This window comes from Acipenser ruthenus, chromosome 58 (assembly GCF_902713425.1).
Source record: "Acipenser ruthenus chromosome 58, fAciRut3.2 maternal haplotype, whole genome shotgun sequence".
NCBI classification, from domain to species: Eukaryota; Metazoa; Chordata; class Actinopteri; order Acipenseriformes; family Acipenseridae; genus Acipenser; species Acipenser ruthenus.
The window spans coordinates 3217312-3238118 of NC_081246.1; the positions used below are offsets into that span (position 1 = coordinate 3217312).

Sequence of the window (20807 nt, forward strand, 5' to 3'; positions counted from 1 at the left end):
TACTGAAATAGCCATGTTGGCTCCTCCTGTGTTGTGCGTTGCTATGTAATAATTTACTGAGGATCCCAAATGGCGCCAGTTTCGTCTATTTTTTGTACCGCGCGTGCTCAAGGAGCTTTGTATTCCAACGGCGTTTGCGCGTGCTGCGGGTCGCTGTATTTTTTTTTTTTTGAATATTAACGGATAGGACTGTTTGTTTGCTTTTTAAAATCTTAATTGATTCAGTTAAAAGTGACGGTTTCGATGTGAAACAAAAGTTTTGAGGTAGACTCGAGAAAGAGAAGACAACAACTTACGCCGACTGCAGAGAGAGAGAGACAGAAAGGAGAGGAGAGGAGAGAGAGGTAAACTTATCTTACCTTAACTAAATTCACATTGCTTTTGTAGACACACTACAATACAGTACAGTGTGTGTCAATTTGGAAACTGAACTGCACACAAATACAGTTTTAATCTGAATTACATTTATATCTACAGGCGAGGCGGCCGCCAAAGACGTAGAGCAGGTTAGGACCGCGCAACCGTGTGATTTAAAGTGTCTAGGACACCCTCCGAACCATTTTTAAGAAACATAATGTATGACTAAACAAGTATTCGCAAACGCGATATATAATTGTTGGCAGTGATACCGTTTTTTATTTTTAATACAATTCAAATTTTAATGTGACGCGCAACTTCCTGTCTTTTTTTTAAGCAGCCTCAGGATACCGGTAGTGACATCACAGAGGGAGGTGGTGAGCAGAAGACAGATTGACATTCACACAGTCAGGCCAATTTTTAATAATAAAATGCCTCGTATTTGCGTTGTAGCTGGTTGCTCCAATCAGGCAAACGAGCAAGAGAATATTAGTATTCACCGTTTTCCGAAAGACACAAAAATGCAGCGCATATGGGAGGCAAAAGTCCAAACAACCCGAGCGGGGTGGTGTGCGTCAAACTGGCAGTACACCTACATATGTAGTGTGCATTTCCCGCCAGACAGTTTTGAAGAAAGACCGATGATGATGGCAGAGATGGGCCTGGATGTCAAAAGAAGGCGTATTTTAAAACCAACCGCGGTTCCAACCATTCTGAAGCAAACACAAGCTGCTGGCATTGATGTGGATCCCCAAGCGAAACGACCAAGAAAGGCGTTTGAGAAACGGGAGAAGTCTCGGGTAAGTTTTGCATTAAACACTACTGGTGTAGTATTATTTTCAGGTACGCGGATAAAGTGGTACTCGGCGCACTGCGCAAGCCTGAACAACTCCCGCTTTGAAAACACGGAATTGCCCATTCAAATCTGGTACGCTATGCTGTTTTCGTTATTTTTCATCTTTTTAAATTTAATTTATAATTTTTCCACCATTAGAAGAGATATTTTGAGTAAATAGTCCAGAGTAATGGCCATTATTGCTCATAAAGACCCTGAGAATAAACGTGTATTACGTCATTGCAATCACTCAGGTGAAACAATGTCTTGTAATTTGCCCAAAGATGAATATTTTTCAACTAAACTTTCAGGAAGTATTGCAAGTTCCCTCAAGTCATAGAATAACGTGTATCTCTAAGCAGAATACATAATAAAAAATACTTTACAAATTGTGGTTTCTGAAGTACTTTATAATGTTCCAATTTTCAAGATGCTACTGTAAAAAAATAAAAACAATTTTTGTGTAATTTTATAGGCGTCAAATACAGCCAAAATGCCTGGTCCTGGGGTAGCATCCCACTGAAATGTTTGGTCCTAAAAGAGTTAAATAAGCATACACCACTTATGCACAGCTGCCAAACACTCATTAGGAAGTGAACAGTGTACCTCCTTTTCACATTAACGAAACACCCATCAGATCGCAATTGATTGCACATGTACCAAAGTCTGACGTTACACATGTCATATTTTGGTATGTGTACCACTTTCTGATGATGTGCCATCTAACACTACATCGGTATACTACTAGTAATTTATATTTTTTTCTGAAAAAACTAAACAGTGCCAGCACAGGGTCTTTATGAGCACAATGTGCAACATAATGATGTAATGTATACATTCGGTAATATAAAAACAACTGTTTAGAGTTTCCACATGTTGGTGAAAACAGCAGTAGTGTTACATCATAGTGGGCTGTCCTGGGATTCAAGGCATCTTTACACAGAAGCAAATTGCCTTGTCTGTGGCGGTACTGATGCGGTATCAGAAAGTGATACTTAATTTTCATTTTGAGTCGATACAACAATAGTGAAAGAATACATAACATACTTTTGCTTTAGTTTGTGTTTATGTGATTCGTTTCAGGTTGTGGACTCAATTTTGTCGACTGAAAGAGAGGATGATGGTACTTCAGAATGGTGTCAGGGTGAAGCCATGGAAGGTCCTGTGTTGGAACAACCAGCAAATGTTTCATCATCAACATGCCAGACAGAGCCAGTTCAGAAAAAAATAAATACAAAAGAAAGTGTGAAAGTTCAGACAGTCATGCCAGGAATGAGAGGGGGTAAGTATCGAACTGCTGGGCTATTTAAATGACTAAGGGTTGAAATTAGTTGTCAATGCTTAACAGTTTTTTTTATTTTCCTAGTATCAATAATTCATGTATCAATATTGTTAACTTAAAGGACTGACATAACGATACAATTATGGGTAATATGAAACATTTTTAAAGTATCAATCTATGTTAACCCTTTGCGGTCCATTTATTCAAATTCATAAGAGGGGCCTGAAACTGATAGAACGATGCTACTCTCACTTTCACTGTCACTGTCAGCCATACTGGCAGATGGAAGTATCCTGCGGGTATCACCTAATGTGATGTCACAGTCTCCTGGCCCCAAACCAGGAAATGGAGATCGTCCTTTGTGTATTTTCAGGTATTATTTGATTAATTGTAGCGTGATTAAACATAATTTGGTAAAATGAATGTGAATATATGTTCAAGTGAGACCTGTTCATATTATTTTTTTTATGTTTTTGATAAAAGTCAAATTCCATGTCCTGGGCTCTTTAATATGTTCGTTATGCGACTGCAAAACACTCAAGGGTGCGAGTGTAGCGCTCTAGCGCCAGGGTACCTCGTATAACTCAAGCAGCATTCAATTCTGAAGCCGATAGATGTTTATTTTTGTATTTATTTTTTTATTCCTTGGCAACCATAAATTATGATAGTTTCCATTATGATTCCATAAATGATGAGCCACTGAACAAACCTCTAACCCCTGTATATGATGGAAGCCGTGCATTCGGTTTCTATTATCTTAAAGATGTTAATGAAAAAACATTCTTTAAAGGTTTAGAGTAAACAAATAAAAGTACAAATAAACATTTTGAAATTGCAGTATTTATGTGGATCATAACAGTATATGGTAAAGACAGGCTGAACAGTTTGTATTGATAGTAGTCGTCGTAGTCCAGGACAGTCAGGAGGCTCCGAAGGTTGACTTGCGCTGTGGTGTCATGCTGATCATTTTTTTCATCTCGCGCATCCAGAATACCACACGGACACACTGACCTGTTTTTAATATTGCTGTACAAAGCAGCACCCCTAGTTGGCGCCATTTGTGGTGAGCTGATTGTAGCTTGTGGTGCCACTGAAAGTTTTAAAAAAAGAAGAAAAAAAAAATCATTTTTCTTTCTGGAATCACCGTTCTGCTGTATACACGCTTCTAATGCTTTCCAATGAGATTGCAACCATGTGGTTTATAAACTATCCCGCCCCTGTTGTGACAGTCAGCACTGATTGATTTATTAGCGTTTGTGTCCCAACGCAATGTTAAAGGCGCAGTGCACTGCACACACAGCTCATCAGATTCACAGAACTAGCAGGATCTGTCATTGCACCAGCAGGTGCACAGCACCCCTGTATTTCAAGCCAGGAGGTGCTGCCACACCCCTCATAGGTATGCAATGTAGGGTTAGGTGGGGATATTCAACCCTCTTGATATGTTCATTAATAAAGTATCATGTATGTAGATATTTGTCTGATAATAAAGGTTTGCCAAATGTAACAAACTTACATAGAAGAATCACCATGTTTTAGGGGTGGAATAGCCCCACATGGCAAGTTTCTTCAGTCTGTTGCAGGTCACAGAGGAATTCATATTACAAAGGTGCAGTAGATATCAAGAACATTTCAAATAAGGCTTGATATGTGATTTTATATACTATTGGATTAATACATAATATAGTTTTACAAAAGTGTGTGATTTCTGCAGAAATTCAAATAAAAGCACTTTATATGCAATCTGAAATGACAAACTAACAGTCTTGTCTCCTTTTCTTCAGTGAGAACGGATCAGCCTCACTCAAAGGAAGTTTCTGAGATGGAAGCAGCTCACATCAGCCCAGAGCTTCCTATTCGATGGGTTGTTTCTGCAGACAGGACTGTTGAGATCAAGGAGGAAGTGACTGAGCTGAGGTGTGACCAGGCCAATGAGCGGATCCTGCAGGAGGAAACGCCACCTTCTAGCATCACTGAGAGAGGTGAGTGAAACTGGAATGCAGATCTATAGAGGGGGTTTTTACTGAAAGAGGGGAAGAAAGCCTGTGGAATACACTGAGTTAGGGAGTCATTTATTTATTTTTGGCTTCTTCACTGGACTTCAGCAGAAAGCTATTTACAGTTCAATTTACATTTCCCATCAGTAATTTGTATGGAAACAGCATTTCTTTCTCTAAAATTGTGTAAACTGGAACTATTATATATGAGTAACTGGATTGTTGTTTGATAAGGCTGACATTGGGTTTAATGCTTGCAAGACCAGATGTCTATATCTTGAAATATACTTCCCTGCTTAAAGATTACATAATTGAAATTTAAATGAATTTAGAAATGTCTCAGAAACATGATTGAAATTATGCTCAGACTAGTTATTTTAGACAACCTTTAAGTATGAAGAATGTAACGTTTTTCTACAAAGTTATGTTAAATATCTTTCCATAGCTCTACCATATTAAAAAAAAGTCAGAGCAGTCTTCCACTGAATTACCCACATAGCCTCAGGCTGATCAGCATATTTCTTCACAATGATCTAATTGGCAGCATTTACAGTAGGGTTTGATACCGTTCCTGTTCTCCTGCACTGCAAATATCATAATTCCGGTATGAAACGGTTAATGCTATGTCCGTATCCCTATGAACAAAGTGAAGGAAAGGGTCCCTTTCATATGCCAACTTTTAATTCAACGCCCTTTACGAAACAAGTCCTCAGTACTACTGCGCTTTCTCAGCCCGCCTCACACTTGAACATTCATCCACTCCCACCTTACTGCCAATCCCCATCATCACCGCCGTTGTGCCTTTGCATTTTTTCTACTGCAAACATGCTTCTGAACCAGGTGATGATACTTGCAGCCTTAGCAACGTGTCGGGGGAAGATCTGCTTGTGAACTGATAGTTACGTTGATGATGGTTTTGAAGGAAACTGTTAACTACACAGTATACAAGTTTTAACGTCTATGGCAGGGCAAAAGCCCTGCTTGTGTAAATAGTGTGTGGGTGAATTTAAGATTTGACAGGGATGTGGTTAATTCTGCCCCTGCCAACAATCACAGGTGTGGCCATCAGGGTTGCAGTGTAGAAAGGAAGAGTGTGGAGTAGTGGTTAGGGCTCTGGATTCTTGACTGGAGGGTCATTGGTTCAATCCCAGGTGGGGGAAACTGTTGCTGTACCCTTGAGCAAGGTACTTTACCTAGATTGTGCCAGTAAAAGCCCAACTGTATAAATGGGTAATTGTATGTAAAAACAATGTGGTATCTGTATAATGTATAATGTGATATCTTGTAACAATTGTAAGTCGCCCTGGATAAGGGCGGCTGCTAAGAAATGGTCTGCTAAGAAATGGTAAGCGGAAGAGACGGAAGTCCTCTTCCACTGAAAGACGGGAGCGATACTTTATTATTATTATTATTATTTATTTCTTAGCAGACGCCCTTATCCAGGGCGATTTACAATTGTTACAAGATATCACATTATTTCATACATACAATTACCCATTTATACAGTTGGGCTTTTACTGGAGCAATCTAGGTAAAGTACCTTGCTCAAGGGTACAGCAGCAGTGTCCCCTACCAGGGATTGAACCCACAACCCCCCGGTCAAGAGCCCAAAGCCCTAACCACTACTCCATACTGCTGCCTACTTTGTTAGTGATAATCTATTATAAAAAGAAATCAGATAGATTAATTAATGCACCTCAAGATTATTTTATTGTTCGTACTGATAAAACATGGAAGACGTTACTTGGATCATGGTAATGTTCTAACTAGCTATTTGCGCCTCTTTCTTTTTTTGTTTTCATAGAATTGTAGTGTTCATGTTTAGCGTGGGTGAAACCAGGGTTAACATTGTAACAAAATAATCTCCGTGACAGATTAAATTTAGCATTTTACAGACACTGAATAAACTTAATATCATGTTCGGTCATTGCCTGTTATCTTATAAAATCGTAATGTTTTTAACAGTTATTTAAATAGACTTTTGATCTATAAAATAAACGGTTTGTGTTGTGGGCCTTGCGCGTATCTGCATGGGGTGGTACAAACCTCAGTCATCTATCGGGAAGCTCTATTATCAATGGTTTTTAGCTTTATGAAAGATACTAGTAATGTACGTGTATGTATGTGTTCACTCAGGGTCGGTCATATAAACTGCAGCATAAGGTACCAGAAAAATGCTACTGCATAAGAAAACTAGTAGGAGATTAAGAGTTTTGGGTAGCAAAATGCTACCAAATATACATTCATTTCAAGCCTTGATAATATATACAATCTATATGAAAATCGCTACACAACATTTTCAGGAAGTTGGGTACTGTTAAAGCGATGCATTTCAGAATGATCTGCTTGCCTTTTTTCTGTCTTATGATATTCTGACTCATTCTAAAGCAGCACAACACATTTTTGTCCCAGGTGGCTTTCCATAGAGATCACTAGGCGTGTGTGTGCGCATAATCTAGTTTGTTTACTTTTTGCTCTGTAAAATGTTTAAATAGAGGCTCAAGAGCTGCTCTGTGTGTGTGTGTGTGTGTGTGTGTGTGTGTGTGTGTATATATATATATATATATATATATATATATATATATATATATATATATATATATATATATGTGTGTGTGTGTGTGTCACACAAAGCTCTATTTTGTTGTTTTTTTTTTTTTTAAACTGTCGTGCTAATTCTGGTGAGGCGGTAAATAAGTACAAGGTATTTTTGTCATTTAGCGAATACGAACATCTGATTTTTGTATCTGAATACACGAATATTAGGATGTTTGTCCCAGCACTATTAAATATATAGTGTTGAAATTTGTTTTATTCAGCAAAACCATTTTTTTATATAGTAAATCAGTATTTTGAACTACCTGTGGCAGGGTGGAAGCCCTGCACATGGGAAATATGTAGTTTTATTGTACATTTTTGGTTGATTGTTGTAAAGAGATTGATTTAATTAATTGTTTAAGTGATGTTGCTTTTGTACAGTCTTGTACCGTCCTCTGTGCACTACCATTGCTGGTAGCGTCACATGACATTATTGTTTACTTTTTGTTTGTGTTTATTAATTAAATCCTGCACGCCTGTGTCGGTGTAACAACGTCAATCTCTCTACCTCAGTCTCTTGTGTGTTCTCCTTGGCCGCCTGAGGCAAGTATACCAGGATGCTACCACACTACCTTACTCAGGGCTTTTCTTTGTTTGTTTCACACTTTCCTTTAACGCACTATGTGGGAGTTTGTGTTGTAGCACTGCAGAGATGCCATTAGTAGTGATTGTGATTGTGCTGTTTGGTGCTACTTGCATGTATTTGTAATGAATGCATGCTCAGTACATTGAACGTTTTATGCTGAAACACCTGTCCAAATGTGTCAGTAACTTCACAACAGCAAGGTTTGTTTGGTCTCTTGGAGCCTCTTAATTGTAAAAAAAAAAATTATATAGACAGAAATGTGCCTCTCTATGCTCAGCAGTTAGTCCTTCAGTTTGCCCTCCCCCCCCCCCCCCCCCACACACTTTTTAACAAAGTTAGACACCTGGGATTGAGACATTAAAATGATTGGACTATTGCTTCTGACATTGATTAAAACACGGCATTGTTGTTCTGCTTTTAAAATAAAACAGTCCCCTACAGGTAACAAAATTGACTCATTGAATTAGTTTACTGATCCAGAGCTTATCTATAATTGAAAAGTGAGTGTAATTTAGATTTTTGTTATTATACAGTTGTAACAAACTTACCTAGTGTGCAATAACCAAACACCTAGGCCATAAGTGTATACTAGCACCAAGCATAAAACATTCAATACTACAGTCCCAGCAGGTAAATCAGTACAGCAAAAAACAAGGATTTCACGAGAACCAAGGGAGTAAATTTTAAACAGGATAGGTTTATTATGTCTATTTGTATATAGTACATAAGCACAAGTGTATACTGGAGTAATCAGAACGGTAAGTCTTAAGTAAGATCAGAAATCTGGCAAATATCAACCCTGACTCAACGGTAAGCAAACCAAACATCCAGGTTGGTAGAACAATTGGAGCACACCAACACTGCAATGCTAATCACATAAAAATGCAATTGGAAAAGAAACACATCTCTATATATATATATATATATATATATATTTATATATATATATATATATATATACATATATATATATATATATATATATGTTACACGAACAGGCCTTTGTACAGATAATCACAATACCAATGTATAGCAACACCATTAATAAATCTGCCTCGCTGTTGGAACTGGAGTAAACAAAGAAGAAAGAGAGGGAAGGAGACAACAAAAAAACAGGCAGGCCAACCAATAATCAGGCTATTAATTCTATGGCCCACGCAGTTGCAATAATTATATCCAAGTGTATGAGTAATTAAGTTTCAGTCCCGGGCTTGATATTAAAACACACCCAGAAAGTAACAAAACAAACAAAAACAAACCAATAGAGTTCTAGAAAAATAACACAACAATCCGGCAATCCCAAAAGAACGCTCTCCAAACAAAAACCCGAATGGCCATTCAAAAAATATTTGTAATCCAAACTGCAGCAAAAAAATAGAAAAGGATCGATCTCACCCGGTTATGATGAATCCGTGTGCAAGTCCTCCAGTTCATACAATGTTGGGAGTCGCCATTTGCTTGAATATCTTCTCTCGTTCCGTTGTCCCGTAAAAGCAGTAAAGAATCAAAGTAAAGATATAAATCAAACCAACTGGACGAAAAATAGGACCCAACACGGAAGTATTGCCCAACGAGCACTGAGCAAAGTGTGATAATAGCTGTTGCACTAGTATAAGTCGAACCCGCTATAGAAACCGGTAAAAACCAAAACACGGTTGTTTGACCTAACACCGACTAGAAGCATGCTATAACCAGACTAACTCGTTTTTTCTGCCGTTTGAACAGGTTGCCTGTAAGTTCTTTCTCTGTCTCTCTAATAACTCCGTATTTTTTTCTATCTTCTCTTCTCTTCTCTCTTCTAACAGACTTTCAAAAACACTTTTTTATACCCTATTGGTCCAACACTTTAAGCAAAGGAAGCTCCGCCCCCAATTAAGGAAAACAGTAATGGCCAAAATACCTAAAACTACTTAGTCTAGGACCATAGCGTTTTAACCAAATATAAACAAATGTACCCAGCACACGAACTAAAACCATAATTGCCCCACGAGTTTATTTTTAAACCAGGCACGGATATAGATTATATATACACGTATGTAATGCGAAATATTAAGGAGCTAATTAAAAAACGCTGTCATGAAATAACGAGGATTGCCTGGCCAGGCTTACTGGCATTCACTTAAGAATGCGCAGGTGCTACGTTTCTTGCAGCACATTGTGTGGCGATTGCCACACAGTTAAGTAAACTGTTAATGCAAAAGCTTTATTTTTTCAGTTGGTTATTAGTTATCAACATTGAAAATCGAGAAAACTCCTTAAATTAGGTCTTTGAAAATTGACGTCACCGCTCAAGCCATCCTGTGACATATAGAGTTGAAAGCCTGTAGCCTGGTGAGCAAGTCCGAGGGCGGACTTGAGGCTGGCAGGGCAGAGTGTAGCGTGCACGGGGGTAGGGGTCAGGGCTGGTAGGTGACGTCAGACCCGGAAGAAACACACAGTACTGCCAGGTGAAAATGTGTGTGAGCTTGCTTGAGTCGGTTTATTGTCTGTTTATTGGTTTATTATCTTGTAACAATTGTAAGTCGCCCTGGATAAGGGCGTCGGCTAAGAAATAAATAATAATAATAATAATAATAATAATAAATAAAAGGTTTAAACAGAAAACAAAACACTGAAAATAAAGGACACAATGGCCAAACGTACAGACAGACAAACGGTGGATGAACACTAAACAAGTATCGTGCGAGAGGACTTGCACAAGTAGCATTTGTTATTGTTATTATTTTTCTTATTTTAATCTCCTCTCTACACCCGTTCTCCACTCACGAACACATAACCCTGATTTGAGTGAATTGTGCAACTGTTTATACAGCTGTGCTGGGATTCATTTACTAATTAATTATTCACTTGAATCCCAGCACGTGAACTAATTTGTTATTAATACATATTTTATCTGCACGTGAAGTGATTGTGCAATTCCTGTGCCTAAATACAACTATATGACCCATTTATATCCTGTGCGCCACTATATCCACATATAACTGGCAACATAAAATACAAAATACACACAGGGGCGGGGCACACTGCCACAGCCCTGTATTTACGACATTGGATTGAGTTAAGCAGCGATTGTGTGATTTATGCAGCTGAGGTTTTATAAAATTACATATATGTAAAATATTTGAGTAACATTTCAAAAACTATTTGTTAACTAGCCTCATGTGTGATTTTTATCAGGTTGATCCATCTGGTCAAATGACAAGTAGTAAGTGAAAGTTGTAAGTTTTTTTTCTACAAAGTGAAGTTCAGTTTGCTTCTGAAAGTGGTCCAAAATGGCTCGGAATGCATCCGTGAACATATACAACCCCAGAGCCTGGGCGGCCCCCAGACCCCCTGGCCACAAGATTGGTTTTCTGCAGGAGGTTCAGTCAAAATAATCATTGGCCGCTTTCACCCATGCGTTTGTATGTATTTTGTAATAGAATCAATCTGTTGTAGTGCTGACTGAACGCTAAATGAGAGTGATGGATAGGGCAGCAGTGTGGAGTAGTGGTTAGGGCTCTGGACTCCTGACTGGAGGGTCGTGGGTTCAATCCCAGGTGGGGGACACTTGCTGTACCCTTGAGCAAGGTACTTTACCTAGATTGCTCCAGTAAAAACCCAGCTGTATAAATGGGTAATTGCATGTAAAAAATAATGTGATATCTTGTAACAATTGTAAGTCGCCCTGGATAAGGGCATCTGCCAAGAAATGTAATAATAATAATCAGATGAACGGGTGCAGACTGTGGGTGGCCAAAAAATAAAACCCCATAGGAATTCCACTCTTTCTAGGCACCTCCTTTAACTGAAAGCACACAACACAGTTTCAGAGACGGCCTGGATCTCGACATTTACCAAATGCTTGCACCTGCTTTTAAAGCAGAGTTATTCAGGTCTCGGATTCCATGTTTATAGTGGGAGCTTTGACACAAATAGAAAGAGCTAGTCCAAAGTCCATTGAGTAACACAGTTAGAAATAACTTGGACCAAATCTGTCTTTCGGCACAATCCCCAAAGAAAATGTTTGTATTTGTTGTATTCTGTGGCTGTTAAAAATAAAATAAATAAATACAAATAATTATTCAGCAGGCAGTCCAACATCAATGTGGTCTAGCTCTTGTTTTGTCCAACACAGTTATCTAGTATTGTAATCACCATTGTTGCAATGTCAATGTTTTGCGCAAGTAGCTGCTTGAGTAAATTGCAGTGATAAAACCACCGCAGTGAGCAAACTGCATTCCCATCTTTGCCAGCTGTGCGCTTGTCATACAATAGGATCCTGTTCTGTTTCCTTGTCACATCAAAGATGTTGCAGATCTGCAGATGGAGATCGGAATTGAAGTAATCCACATTGAGTTGTTTCGATCTGTAAGACAGATCGGGAATTGCCTGGCAGTAATCATAACTGCTATTTTTACTCCATGATTGGTGATTTAGCAGCTGGTACTGTCTTGTGACTCCATGCCTCAGTCTCTAATGGAATGGCATTGTGAATTGCCTCATCATCAGGAGCCCATGTTTTGATAGTCCTGAAATTGTTTTGTTTATTTGTCTCTCTGTAGCGGCCAACATTGTTCAGCAGCACAGCCACTTCTATCTGAAGACTGATATCCCATGCTCTTTTCTTTCAGGCTGTATTTTTTCTTTAAATCTTAAGGCCACTTCAGCAGTATTGTTGTCGAGGTTCACTTCAGCTCTATTTACAGCTTTATTAGGCTTTGCTTCTATACTTATTTTCTTTTTACTTTGATTTAAGGAGTGCATGGTAACCACCGATGCATCTTGCATTAGATGCCATGTTGTAATGTGCATACCAGATCAGAATGCAAACAAAATTGAAAACAAATTATTTTTGGTCAATAGGAGTCATTTAGGACAAATTTGTACGAGATGTGTAATGAATCGTATGTGACATTTAAAAAAACATTTTTTTTTCTTCTTTTTTTTTCCAGGTACTGATATGAAATTGGTAAATCTTGGTAGCGGACAAGCATCAAAAATGGCATCTTCTCACATTAAAGAGGAGACCCCAGAATTCGAACCTGTCCCCATTAAAGAGGAGAGTCCTGTACTAGAACCTGTCCACATTAAAAAAGAAGTCACAGTGCTGGAACCTGTCCATGTTAAAGAGGAGCCCCCTGAACTGGAACATGTCCATGTTAAAGAGGAGGCCCCTGGACTGGAACATGTCCATGTTAAAGAGGAGGCCCCTGGACTAGAACATGTCCATGTTAAAGAGGAGGCCCCTGGACTGGAACATGTCCATGTTAAAGAGGAGGCCCCTGAACTGGAACATGTCCATGTTAAAGAGGAGGCCCCTGGACTGGAACATGTCCATGTTAAAGAGGAGGCCCCTGGACTGGAACATGTCCATGTTAAAGAGGAGGCCCCTGAACTGGAACATGTCCATGTTAAAGAGGAGGCCCCTGTGCTGGAACATGTCCATGTTAAAGAGGAGGCCCCTGGACTGGAACATGTCCATGTTAAAGAGGAGGCCCCTGGACTGGAACATGTCCATGTTAAAGAGGAGGCCCCTGGACTGGAACATGTCCATGTTAAAGAGGAGGCCCCTGGACTGGAACATGTCCATGTTAAAGAGGAGGCCCCTGGACTGGAACATGTCCATGTTAAAGAGGAGGCCCCTGGACTGGAACATGTCCATGTTAAAGAGGAGGCCCCTGGACTGGAACATGTCCATGTTAAAGAGGAGGCCCCTGGACTGGAACATGTCCATGTTAAAGAGGAGGCCCCTGGACTAGAACATGTCCATGTTAAAGAGGAAAGTCCTGTGCTGGAATCGGCAGAATGTGAACACCACCTTTCAGGTAAAAAAAATAATTAAAAAAATAAATAATTGTATGCATGCAGAGATGAATGGCGGGGTGTGTTGTTGTATGGCTTCAGCTCCACCACTTCATCATCATCATCATCATCATCATCATCATCATCATCGTCATTTTCACAAAATGAAAACTTACTTTGAGTTGTCATCAAAATCCCCCTATCCCTCATGAAACTCTTCTTTACTCCCGGTGTCCCAGGAAAAAAGTTGATCAAGCTCTAGAATTTAAAGGGGAGGTTCCATTGTTTCTAATGTAAACGAGCCTAGGCTAGGAAATATGTAGATCGAGCCAGGAAATAAGTAGATCGGATATATTAATGAACAATAAATAATTTAAAATTAATGTTGTAAGTATAATTTATATCAATTAGTAGATCTGATTTATTCGGCAGTATTACCCTAGATAAGGGAATGTGAATATCGCTGTAATATATATATTAGCAGCAAATAAATAATTTAAAATGAATTGTATGACTGTAAGTATAATTTATATCGATTAGTAGATCGGATTTATTCGGCAGTATGCTGCTAGATAAGATGATGTGAATATCGCTTTAGATCCGATATATTAGCCTAACAAAAATGCATAATTTAAAATGACTTTTGTACGTATAATTTACATTAACATGTAGATCGGATACATTCGGCAGTATTACGCTAGATAAGGGGATGTGAATATCACTGTAATATAAGCAGCAAATAAATAATTTAAAATGAATTGTATGATTGTACATTTCTGATTGTGTATTTCTGTTTGTGTAACAAACGTTAACTAGCAAAATGTGTTACATATTGACGTTATTTTGCATTTCTGGAGGTGTTTTTGTTTTGGGAAGCACTACAATATGGACAGCAGGTATGCGAGCGATTGTCCAAAAGTTAAAGCATGAGTTTCAATCATGGAAAAAGTTAAGCTCCATGCTGCGATTACTAACTAGGCCACGGTGCACATCAATCACATGATGTACTTGAAAAACGTTGTTATACAGCATTATTATGTTATATTTGTTCTTTCATTTATTTTTTACATACAGTACTTTGTATAATTAGGACAGAAAAGGAACAGGAGACTAGTTCAATGTCATTATCACTATGATAACCAAAGTGATTTATCACGATTTAAAATCATGTAGATATACACATACTGTATGATCTCTCTTCCTCACAAATCTTATCTCTTAGTAATACTATATACTACTGCAAGGAATACAATTGTCACATTTACGAAGAATGAATGCATTTATGTTAATGTATTGTGTGCAAACAACATGAGATTTGTTTTTTTTTATTCCCAACCTGAGAACACGACACAATTCCTTTCTAAAAAAAACTTTAGTCTGGCTATTTGTGGTTAATTTTCTTCACCCTATCCCAATTTAAAAACCACAACCCTTAAAACCTTTTTTTTTTTTATTTAAACTGGCAGTGGTATGTCTAAGTTTAGCCACGTCTAAACTGTAGTAAAGTTACAGCTATACTAATATTAAAATGTAAAAATACGACCTTGTCATACTAATATTATAGATGCAGCATGTCATTAGATTATATTACTGAAACATTTTAAGATTGACAACATTTTGACGTGTAAAATCATTTTATATATAAATAAACTCCGCGATCACACGTAAACTACATCTGATTGACAACGATGTTATAGAAACATAAAAAGACAGATTTAAAACATTTTACCGTATAAAGAGCCGTCGATCACACATTTTAAAGTTCATACGAAAAGACAGTGGCACGAACACGCACCAACATACACAGGTTAGCAAATAAAACGGCCAGATAAAAATAAAAAGCCATGCAGTGAACCGCCCCTTTTAATCAAACTGTAGCCCCGCCTTACTTTTGTCTATTTCTGCTTTACTGTGCTTGCGCGATCAACTTTTTTCCTGGTCAACTTATTTCCTACGACACTGGTATCTTGTATGCGGACATAGTGCTGGGTCGAACATGGAACTGTCATGTTCGGAAATCCGTTCAAGATTCAGACAAGTGTTCGTTAATTTGCAAAACCTTATCAAAGCATTATATGCAACACTTTTATTAGTTTTTAAAATGTCACAGAAGTAAGAATAGGTTGTGACAGCCTTGCTTTACCCCACTGAATTAACTACAAAACAAACAATGAAAAGTAAAATTTAAATTAAAAATAAAAAGCCATACCACCCAAGGGGAGCAATGAAAATCCTTCATATACTGTGGACACTTGTTCATATGTTTTGTTAAAGGTAGTTTAAAAAGTTAGTTTTCTTGTCCTCATTGACACCCATTATGTAAAAGGAGGCTGACATTAACAAGTGATATTAAGCTGATTTGACCCTATTCTGTAAAATATGCAGTCTAGGAGTTGTTCGTGGTTATGAGGGGGAAGCTCTATAGAAGAGTGAAATGACTAAGAATGCTTTACAATAACCTTTGCCTGTCTTTCTTTCTTTAGCTTCTACTGTAGATGAAGGAGAACACGACTCCAATCCATCACCCCCCTGCAGAAACTCTTCCAGTTGCAAACCACAGCAGAGGAAACACAGGGAGATGACACCCCAAAATGTGAACAAATTGGGAACTTGTTTAGTTAAAATTCCTTCTTTACAAGACAGACGACCGCTTTCTCTGGAGAGTATAGAAACTGCATATTCTGTGTGTGTGAACAATTCTGAAATCCAGGGCAACTTGAAGATCTTGCCTTGTTCCACTGAAGGTGGGACGAGTTCCCGTCAGTTAGGCTCTCCTGAAACTCACAAGGGAAATCACACAGGAGGGACTCCATTTCCCTGTGCTAAATGTGGGAAGAGTTTCAGTGATTTATCACACCTTAAAATGCACAAGTGTGTTAACACAGGAGAGAAACCTTATCCATGTACTGAGTGTGGGAAGAGATTCAGTCATTTCTCATCCCTTAAAACCCACCACCGCTTTCACACAGGAGAGAAACTGAACCACTGTAGTGATTGTGGGATGGCTTTTAGTAGATTACAATGCTTTATAAGACATCAGCGAATTCACACAGGAGAGAAACCATACCACTGTAATGTTTGTGGGAGGCGCTTCAATGATTTAGGAAATCTTAGACAACACATAAAAAATCACACTGCAGATAAACCACACCACTGTAATGCATGTGGGAAGAGCTTCACTCAATTAGAACATCTTAAAACACACCAGCGACGTCACAGAGGAGAGAAACCTTATCATTGTAATGAATGTGGGAAGAGCTTCACTCAATCATCAAATTTTAAAATACACCAACGAATTCATACAGGAGAAAAACCATATCACTGTAGTGATTGTGAGAAGAGGTTCAATCACTCATCTCACCTTAAAAAACACCTTACAATTCACACTAGAGTGAAGCCCTATCCCTGCACTGAATGTGGGGAGAAGTTCAGTCAGTTAATGAGTCTTGAAGAACACAAGAGAATTCACAGAATTGAAGCCGTTTGAGGACGCCTAACCCTTAGCGGTCCATTTATTCAGCGCGTCGGGTCCAGTTTATTTTAGACGTGCTGTTTTAAAAGTATTTTTTCACAATAAAACAGGTTTAAAAGGCACTGCATATCAACAGGACACTTGGTACTGCATCTCTAGCCCCGCCCCACACCTTGTTCGCTGTATTTTTCACATACCTCTTCATAGTCATGCATACTGATAAATCATCTCCTGATGACTCGTTTTATCACCAAACTCCTCAATAATACGATCCAAGTTATTATTTTATTACTATCTCAAAAGGCTCTGCAAAAGTCTGTGATATTCTTTGAGCGCTGGATGCAGAAGCAGCTATCTTATTTGTTTATGTCCGTGTTATCTCTGTGGTGCCGGGGCTATGTGTATTGCTCAGATCTGCCCCTTATTTTATTTTTTTTATTTTTTTTTCGGCTCCTATCAGTCTCACTCGGCCATTGAATGGTTTTCTCAGCTTTTTCCAAAAAACGGTTATAGACCTGTGTTTTACATCTTTTTGATGATGTCGGACAGGGTCAGACATAGGACCACAAAGGGTTAAACACCAGGAGTAAATCTGAGTAAAATACATAAATATTTACTGAAAATTAAAGAATAAACTTGATTGATAAATAGTGTTACTCTTAATCACGCCAGATCAAAAACTTACACTCACGGATGGAAAATATGAACTCTACATCTTGTTTGGAACATTCGTCATCTTGTTAACCATTTTCATTTTGTTACGTCACGTTAGTAATCTGTGAAAAAGATTGGAATTGCGTCTGCAAGATTCCACTTTTGACTCATGCTTTGCTGATTCTCTCTGTTTGAACATTAGGATTATTATATGTAACTCTCCAACTCTTTCAAGTCAGTGCTAAGCTTTGGTCAGTTATGTCGTAGCTCAAACATAGTTTTATTGTTGACAGGATCTATATAACGCCCCCCCAATAAACAGTTTCATAATGGAAATAAAAAAGCTGATTTTTATCAGTAAACTGAGAATGAATGACTGCATACCTTGAAAATGTCCCCTTTTGAAATTGTAGTTCAAATAATGTTTTTTGTTTTAAGCGTTTTATTTTAGACACAAAGGGACACCATCTTAAATTGTAGTGTACAACTCGCTGGACAAATCATCCTCATATTCTGCTTTACAAAATAATTTCAAAGAATTACTCCAGAAACTGAAATATTCCCTTCATATGTTATGTCATGAATCTGAAAACACTTCTTGAAAAACCGTGCACATGATATACCCTCCTTTTTAAATGCAGGAAAGGCTGTGTTGCACTGTAGTTGTTCTGAGGATGTGTTGCCTGTTCCCTTCATGCATTCTTTTTTTTTTTTTTTTAATTTAGTCGTCAATTATTTTACCCTGGTTTTTCACCCCAATTTAGTTTGCCCAATTATTATCTGTATTCTCGGCTCACCGCTCGCAACCCCCCCGCCGACTCGGGAAACGGAGGCTGGAACACGCATCCTCCGGAACGTGCTCCTGCCAAGCCGTCATTTTTTGCACTGCAGATCCACAGCAATGCCACCAGACCTATAGTGCGGGAGGACAACACAGATCTGGCGGCTCCGCTGCAGATCCGCAGGCGCCCTATCGGCCACAGGGGTCGCTGATGCGCGGTGAGCCGTGGATTCCCCTGCCGACCTAAGCTCTCCCTACCCAGGCAGCACTCAGCCAATTGTGCGCCGCCCCCTAGGAACTCCCGGTCACGGTCGGCTGTGACATAGCCTGGATTCGAACCTGCGATTTCCAGGCTATAGGGCACATCCTGCACTCCGCGCGGAGCGCCTTTACTGGATGCGCCACTCGGGAGCCCCCTTCATGCATTCTCATTAAACTCTTGTTTTTTTAATTGTTTTTATTAGATTGTAAGTGAACCATGGAATAATATAAATTGTATATGTATGTTTCAAAATACTGAATATGTCTGTCTTATAACGTTTTCTGTTTTTGAAAAAGGGTGATTGTGTAAGGCAGGTCAATTTATATATTACAGAAATCTAAAATTTGATGCATACAAATTGTATTTGAATGTTTTCTCAAAATAAAGTATTGCTTACTATTTACAGGGTTCATACAGTTTTTCTGTTACAAATTTCAAGGACCATTTTGACAATACTGAAGTACCTAATTTAAGGAGTTTGACCATTTTCAGTGTTGATAACTAATAAGCAACTGTAAAAATAAAGCTTTTGCATTAAGTTATTTAACTTTATGATAACATAATAGCTAAAATGTAAATTATACTCACTTTTCACATATAAATAGGCTCTGGACCAGTACACTTGCTTATTCAATAACACTGAGTCAGTTTTTGTACCTATAGGCAAGTATTTCATTATTAAAGCAGTACAACAATTCAGTGTTAATCCATGTCAGAAGCAATAGTCCTAGAATTTTGTGTCTTAATCATAGGCGCCTAACTTTAAAAAGTGGGTGGCAAACTTAAGGTTAACTGCTGAGTGTAGAGATGTACACCACAATACTTCATATTAACAATTAAGAAGCTCTAAGAAACCAGGCAAACCTTGCTGTTGTGAAGTTACAGTTCTAGTAATTGCAAACCGACAATCGGACAGGTGTTTCAGCATAAAATGTTCAATATGTACTTACTGAACACTAATTACAAAATGCATGCAAATGGCACAACCAGAACCTATGGCATCTCTGTACAGTGCTACACCTAGAATTCCCACATGCTGTTTATTAAAGAAAGGTGTTAAACAAACAAAGAAAAGTACTGTTCTTTTGAAGGCAAGTATTTTGTATGCAAAATACTTGCCATGCCAGAAGCATTGGTTTACTATATAAAACAATACTTCATTCTGAAGCAAGTTCAAATGCAAATATTCTGTGTCAGCCGAGTGCCTCCAACACCCGAGAAGTCCATATGCTGGATGTATACAGACACCCTGAAGGGCCTTACTGCATTTACAATCCAGGTCAAACAGTGGGATTGGAAAAAAAAGAAATAATTTCTAGGGCAAAAAATGTTTAGTTTTTTTTTTTTCTGTCTTAAATATCCTTACACCAATAAAGGGACTGAAAAAGTGGTTCTGTTTATAACTTTGAACTACACACCAAGTAAAACTGAGTACATTTTGTTTATTTGAAACATGCAAAAGTAAGTAAATAGTTATCTTTTAAATGTATTGAATTACATTGGTACATTGGTATTGAAACGATCTACCAGGAGGCGGTGTTGAGACGGCACTGAAACCTTTTTTGTTCTCTCATCTGTTTCAGCAGAATGGAGGGAGAAAAAAATGTATTCAATGCCGTCTCAGATTTCATAACTTTTCAAGGTCTGTATAAGAGAGGGTTGGATAATGTGCAGAAGTTCCTTTTTGTGTTTTCTGTAGCGTTTATAAACCGCTAAAAATACATTACTTAAAGTCAGGGTTAGTGTGTATATTGACAAATTCCCCAGTTTTGTTTTCATTTAGATAGCAGTTTATTCCAGCTCAGAGACTAATGTAGCTTGAAATTGTATATTCTTCTCCTTGGGCATTACTTACATTTCCATAGAAATCCCTTAGTAGTTTCAATATTCCCGACAGGTCTTCTTAACCCTCAAAAATCTACTCCGTCCCCTCTCTCATCCCAATCCTCATCCCTCCCAACCCTCACTGCGAGTGAACTCTTTCACTATTTAACCACCAAAATCAGTACTATTTGCCTATCCCTCCTGACTGCCCCCCAGGCTAGCCTCTACCCCAGCTTCCCATCCCACCTCCACTTGCTTGTAATGCCCTTTTTACTGCTTTCTCCCCCACATCCTTACCTGAACTCTCGATGGCCCACCCTACCTCTTCCCCCCCCTTGCCTCCCTCATACCTCACTCCTCCCTCTTATCCTCCCT

The 20807-nt window shown here is 38.5% G+C and overlaps 4 protein-coding genes across 8 annotated transcripts in view; 3 read left to right on the top strand and 1 right to left on the bottom strand.

Moving 5' to 3' along the window:
• The window catches only part of LOC131724953 (oocyte zinc finger protein XlCOF26-like), a 275201-nt gene that overhangs the window by 155998 nt on the left and 98396 nt on the right, over window positions 1-20807 (top strand). The window lies entirely within an intron of this gene.
• Window positions 1-20807, top strand: part of LOC117971128 (zinc finger protein 397-like) — a 186936-nt gene that overhangs the window by 135317 nt on the left and 30812 nt on the right. The window lies entirely within an intron of this gene.
• Window positions 1-20807, bottom strand: part of LOC117967275 (zinc finger protein 239-like) — a 52806-nt gene that overhangs the window by 8796 nt on the left and 23203 nt on the right. Inside the window, exon 1 of one of the 3 annotated variants that reach the window (XR_009320362.1) lies at window positions 360-685. The exons of the other annotated variants lie outside the window; for them this stretch is intronic. The gene's annotated coding sequence lies outside the window, so the exon portion shown is untranslated. Of the gene's footprint in view, window positions 1-359; window positions 686-20807 lie in introns of those variants that run through there. 3 annotated transcript variants of the gene reach the window in all.
• Window positions 49-19758, top strand: LOC117407668 (zinc finger protein 34-like). Of its 3 annotated transcripts, none has more exons than XM_059017929.1 (6): window positions 49-344; window positions 695-1157; window positions 2276-2474; window positions 4259-4456; window positions 12590-13462; window positions 15923-18944. In XM_059017929.1, the coding sequence occupies exons 2-6, from the start codon at window positions 789-791 to the stop codon at window positions 16924-16926; spliced, it is 2643 nt and encodes an 880-aa protein (XP_058873912.1). In that variant the 5' UTR covers window positions 49-344; window positions 695-788; the 3' UTR covers window positions 16927-18944. The 3 variants fall into 3 exon arrangements, with proteins under 3 accessions (XP_058873912.1, XP_058873913.1, XP_058873914.1); XM_059017930.1 differs by having other exon boundaries at window positions 698-1157; XM_059017931.1 differs by lacking the exons at window positions 49-344; window positions 695-1157; window positions 2276-2474 and adding an exon at window positions 2506-2847 and having other exon boundaries at window positions 15923-19758.

Coding starts and splice junctions, on each gene's coding strand:
- LOC117407668 (XM_059017929.1), top strand. CDS start 789: ATGCCTCGTATTTGCGTTGTAGCTGGTTGCTCCAATCAGGCAAACGAG. Junction 4,457..12,589: donor TTCTAGCATCACTGAGAGAG/GTGAGTGAAACT, acceptor TTTTTTTTCCAG/GTACTGATATGAAATTGGTA. Junction 13,463..15,922: donor ATGTGAACACCACCTTTCAG/GTAAAAAAAATA, acceptor TTCTTTCTTTAG/CTTCTACTGTAGATGAAGGA.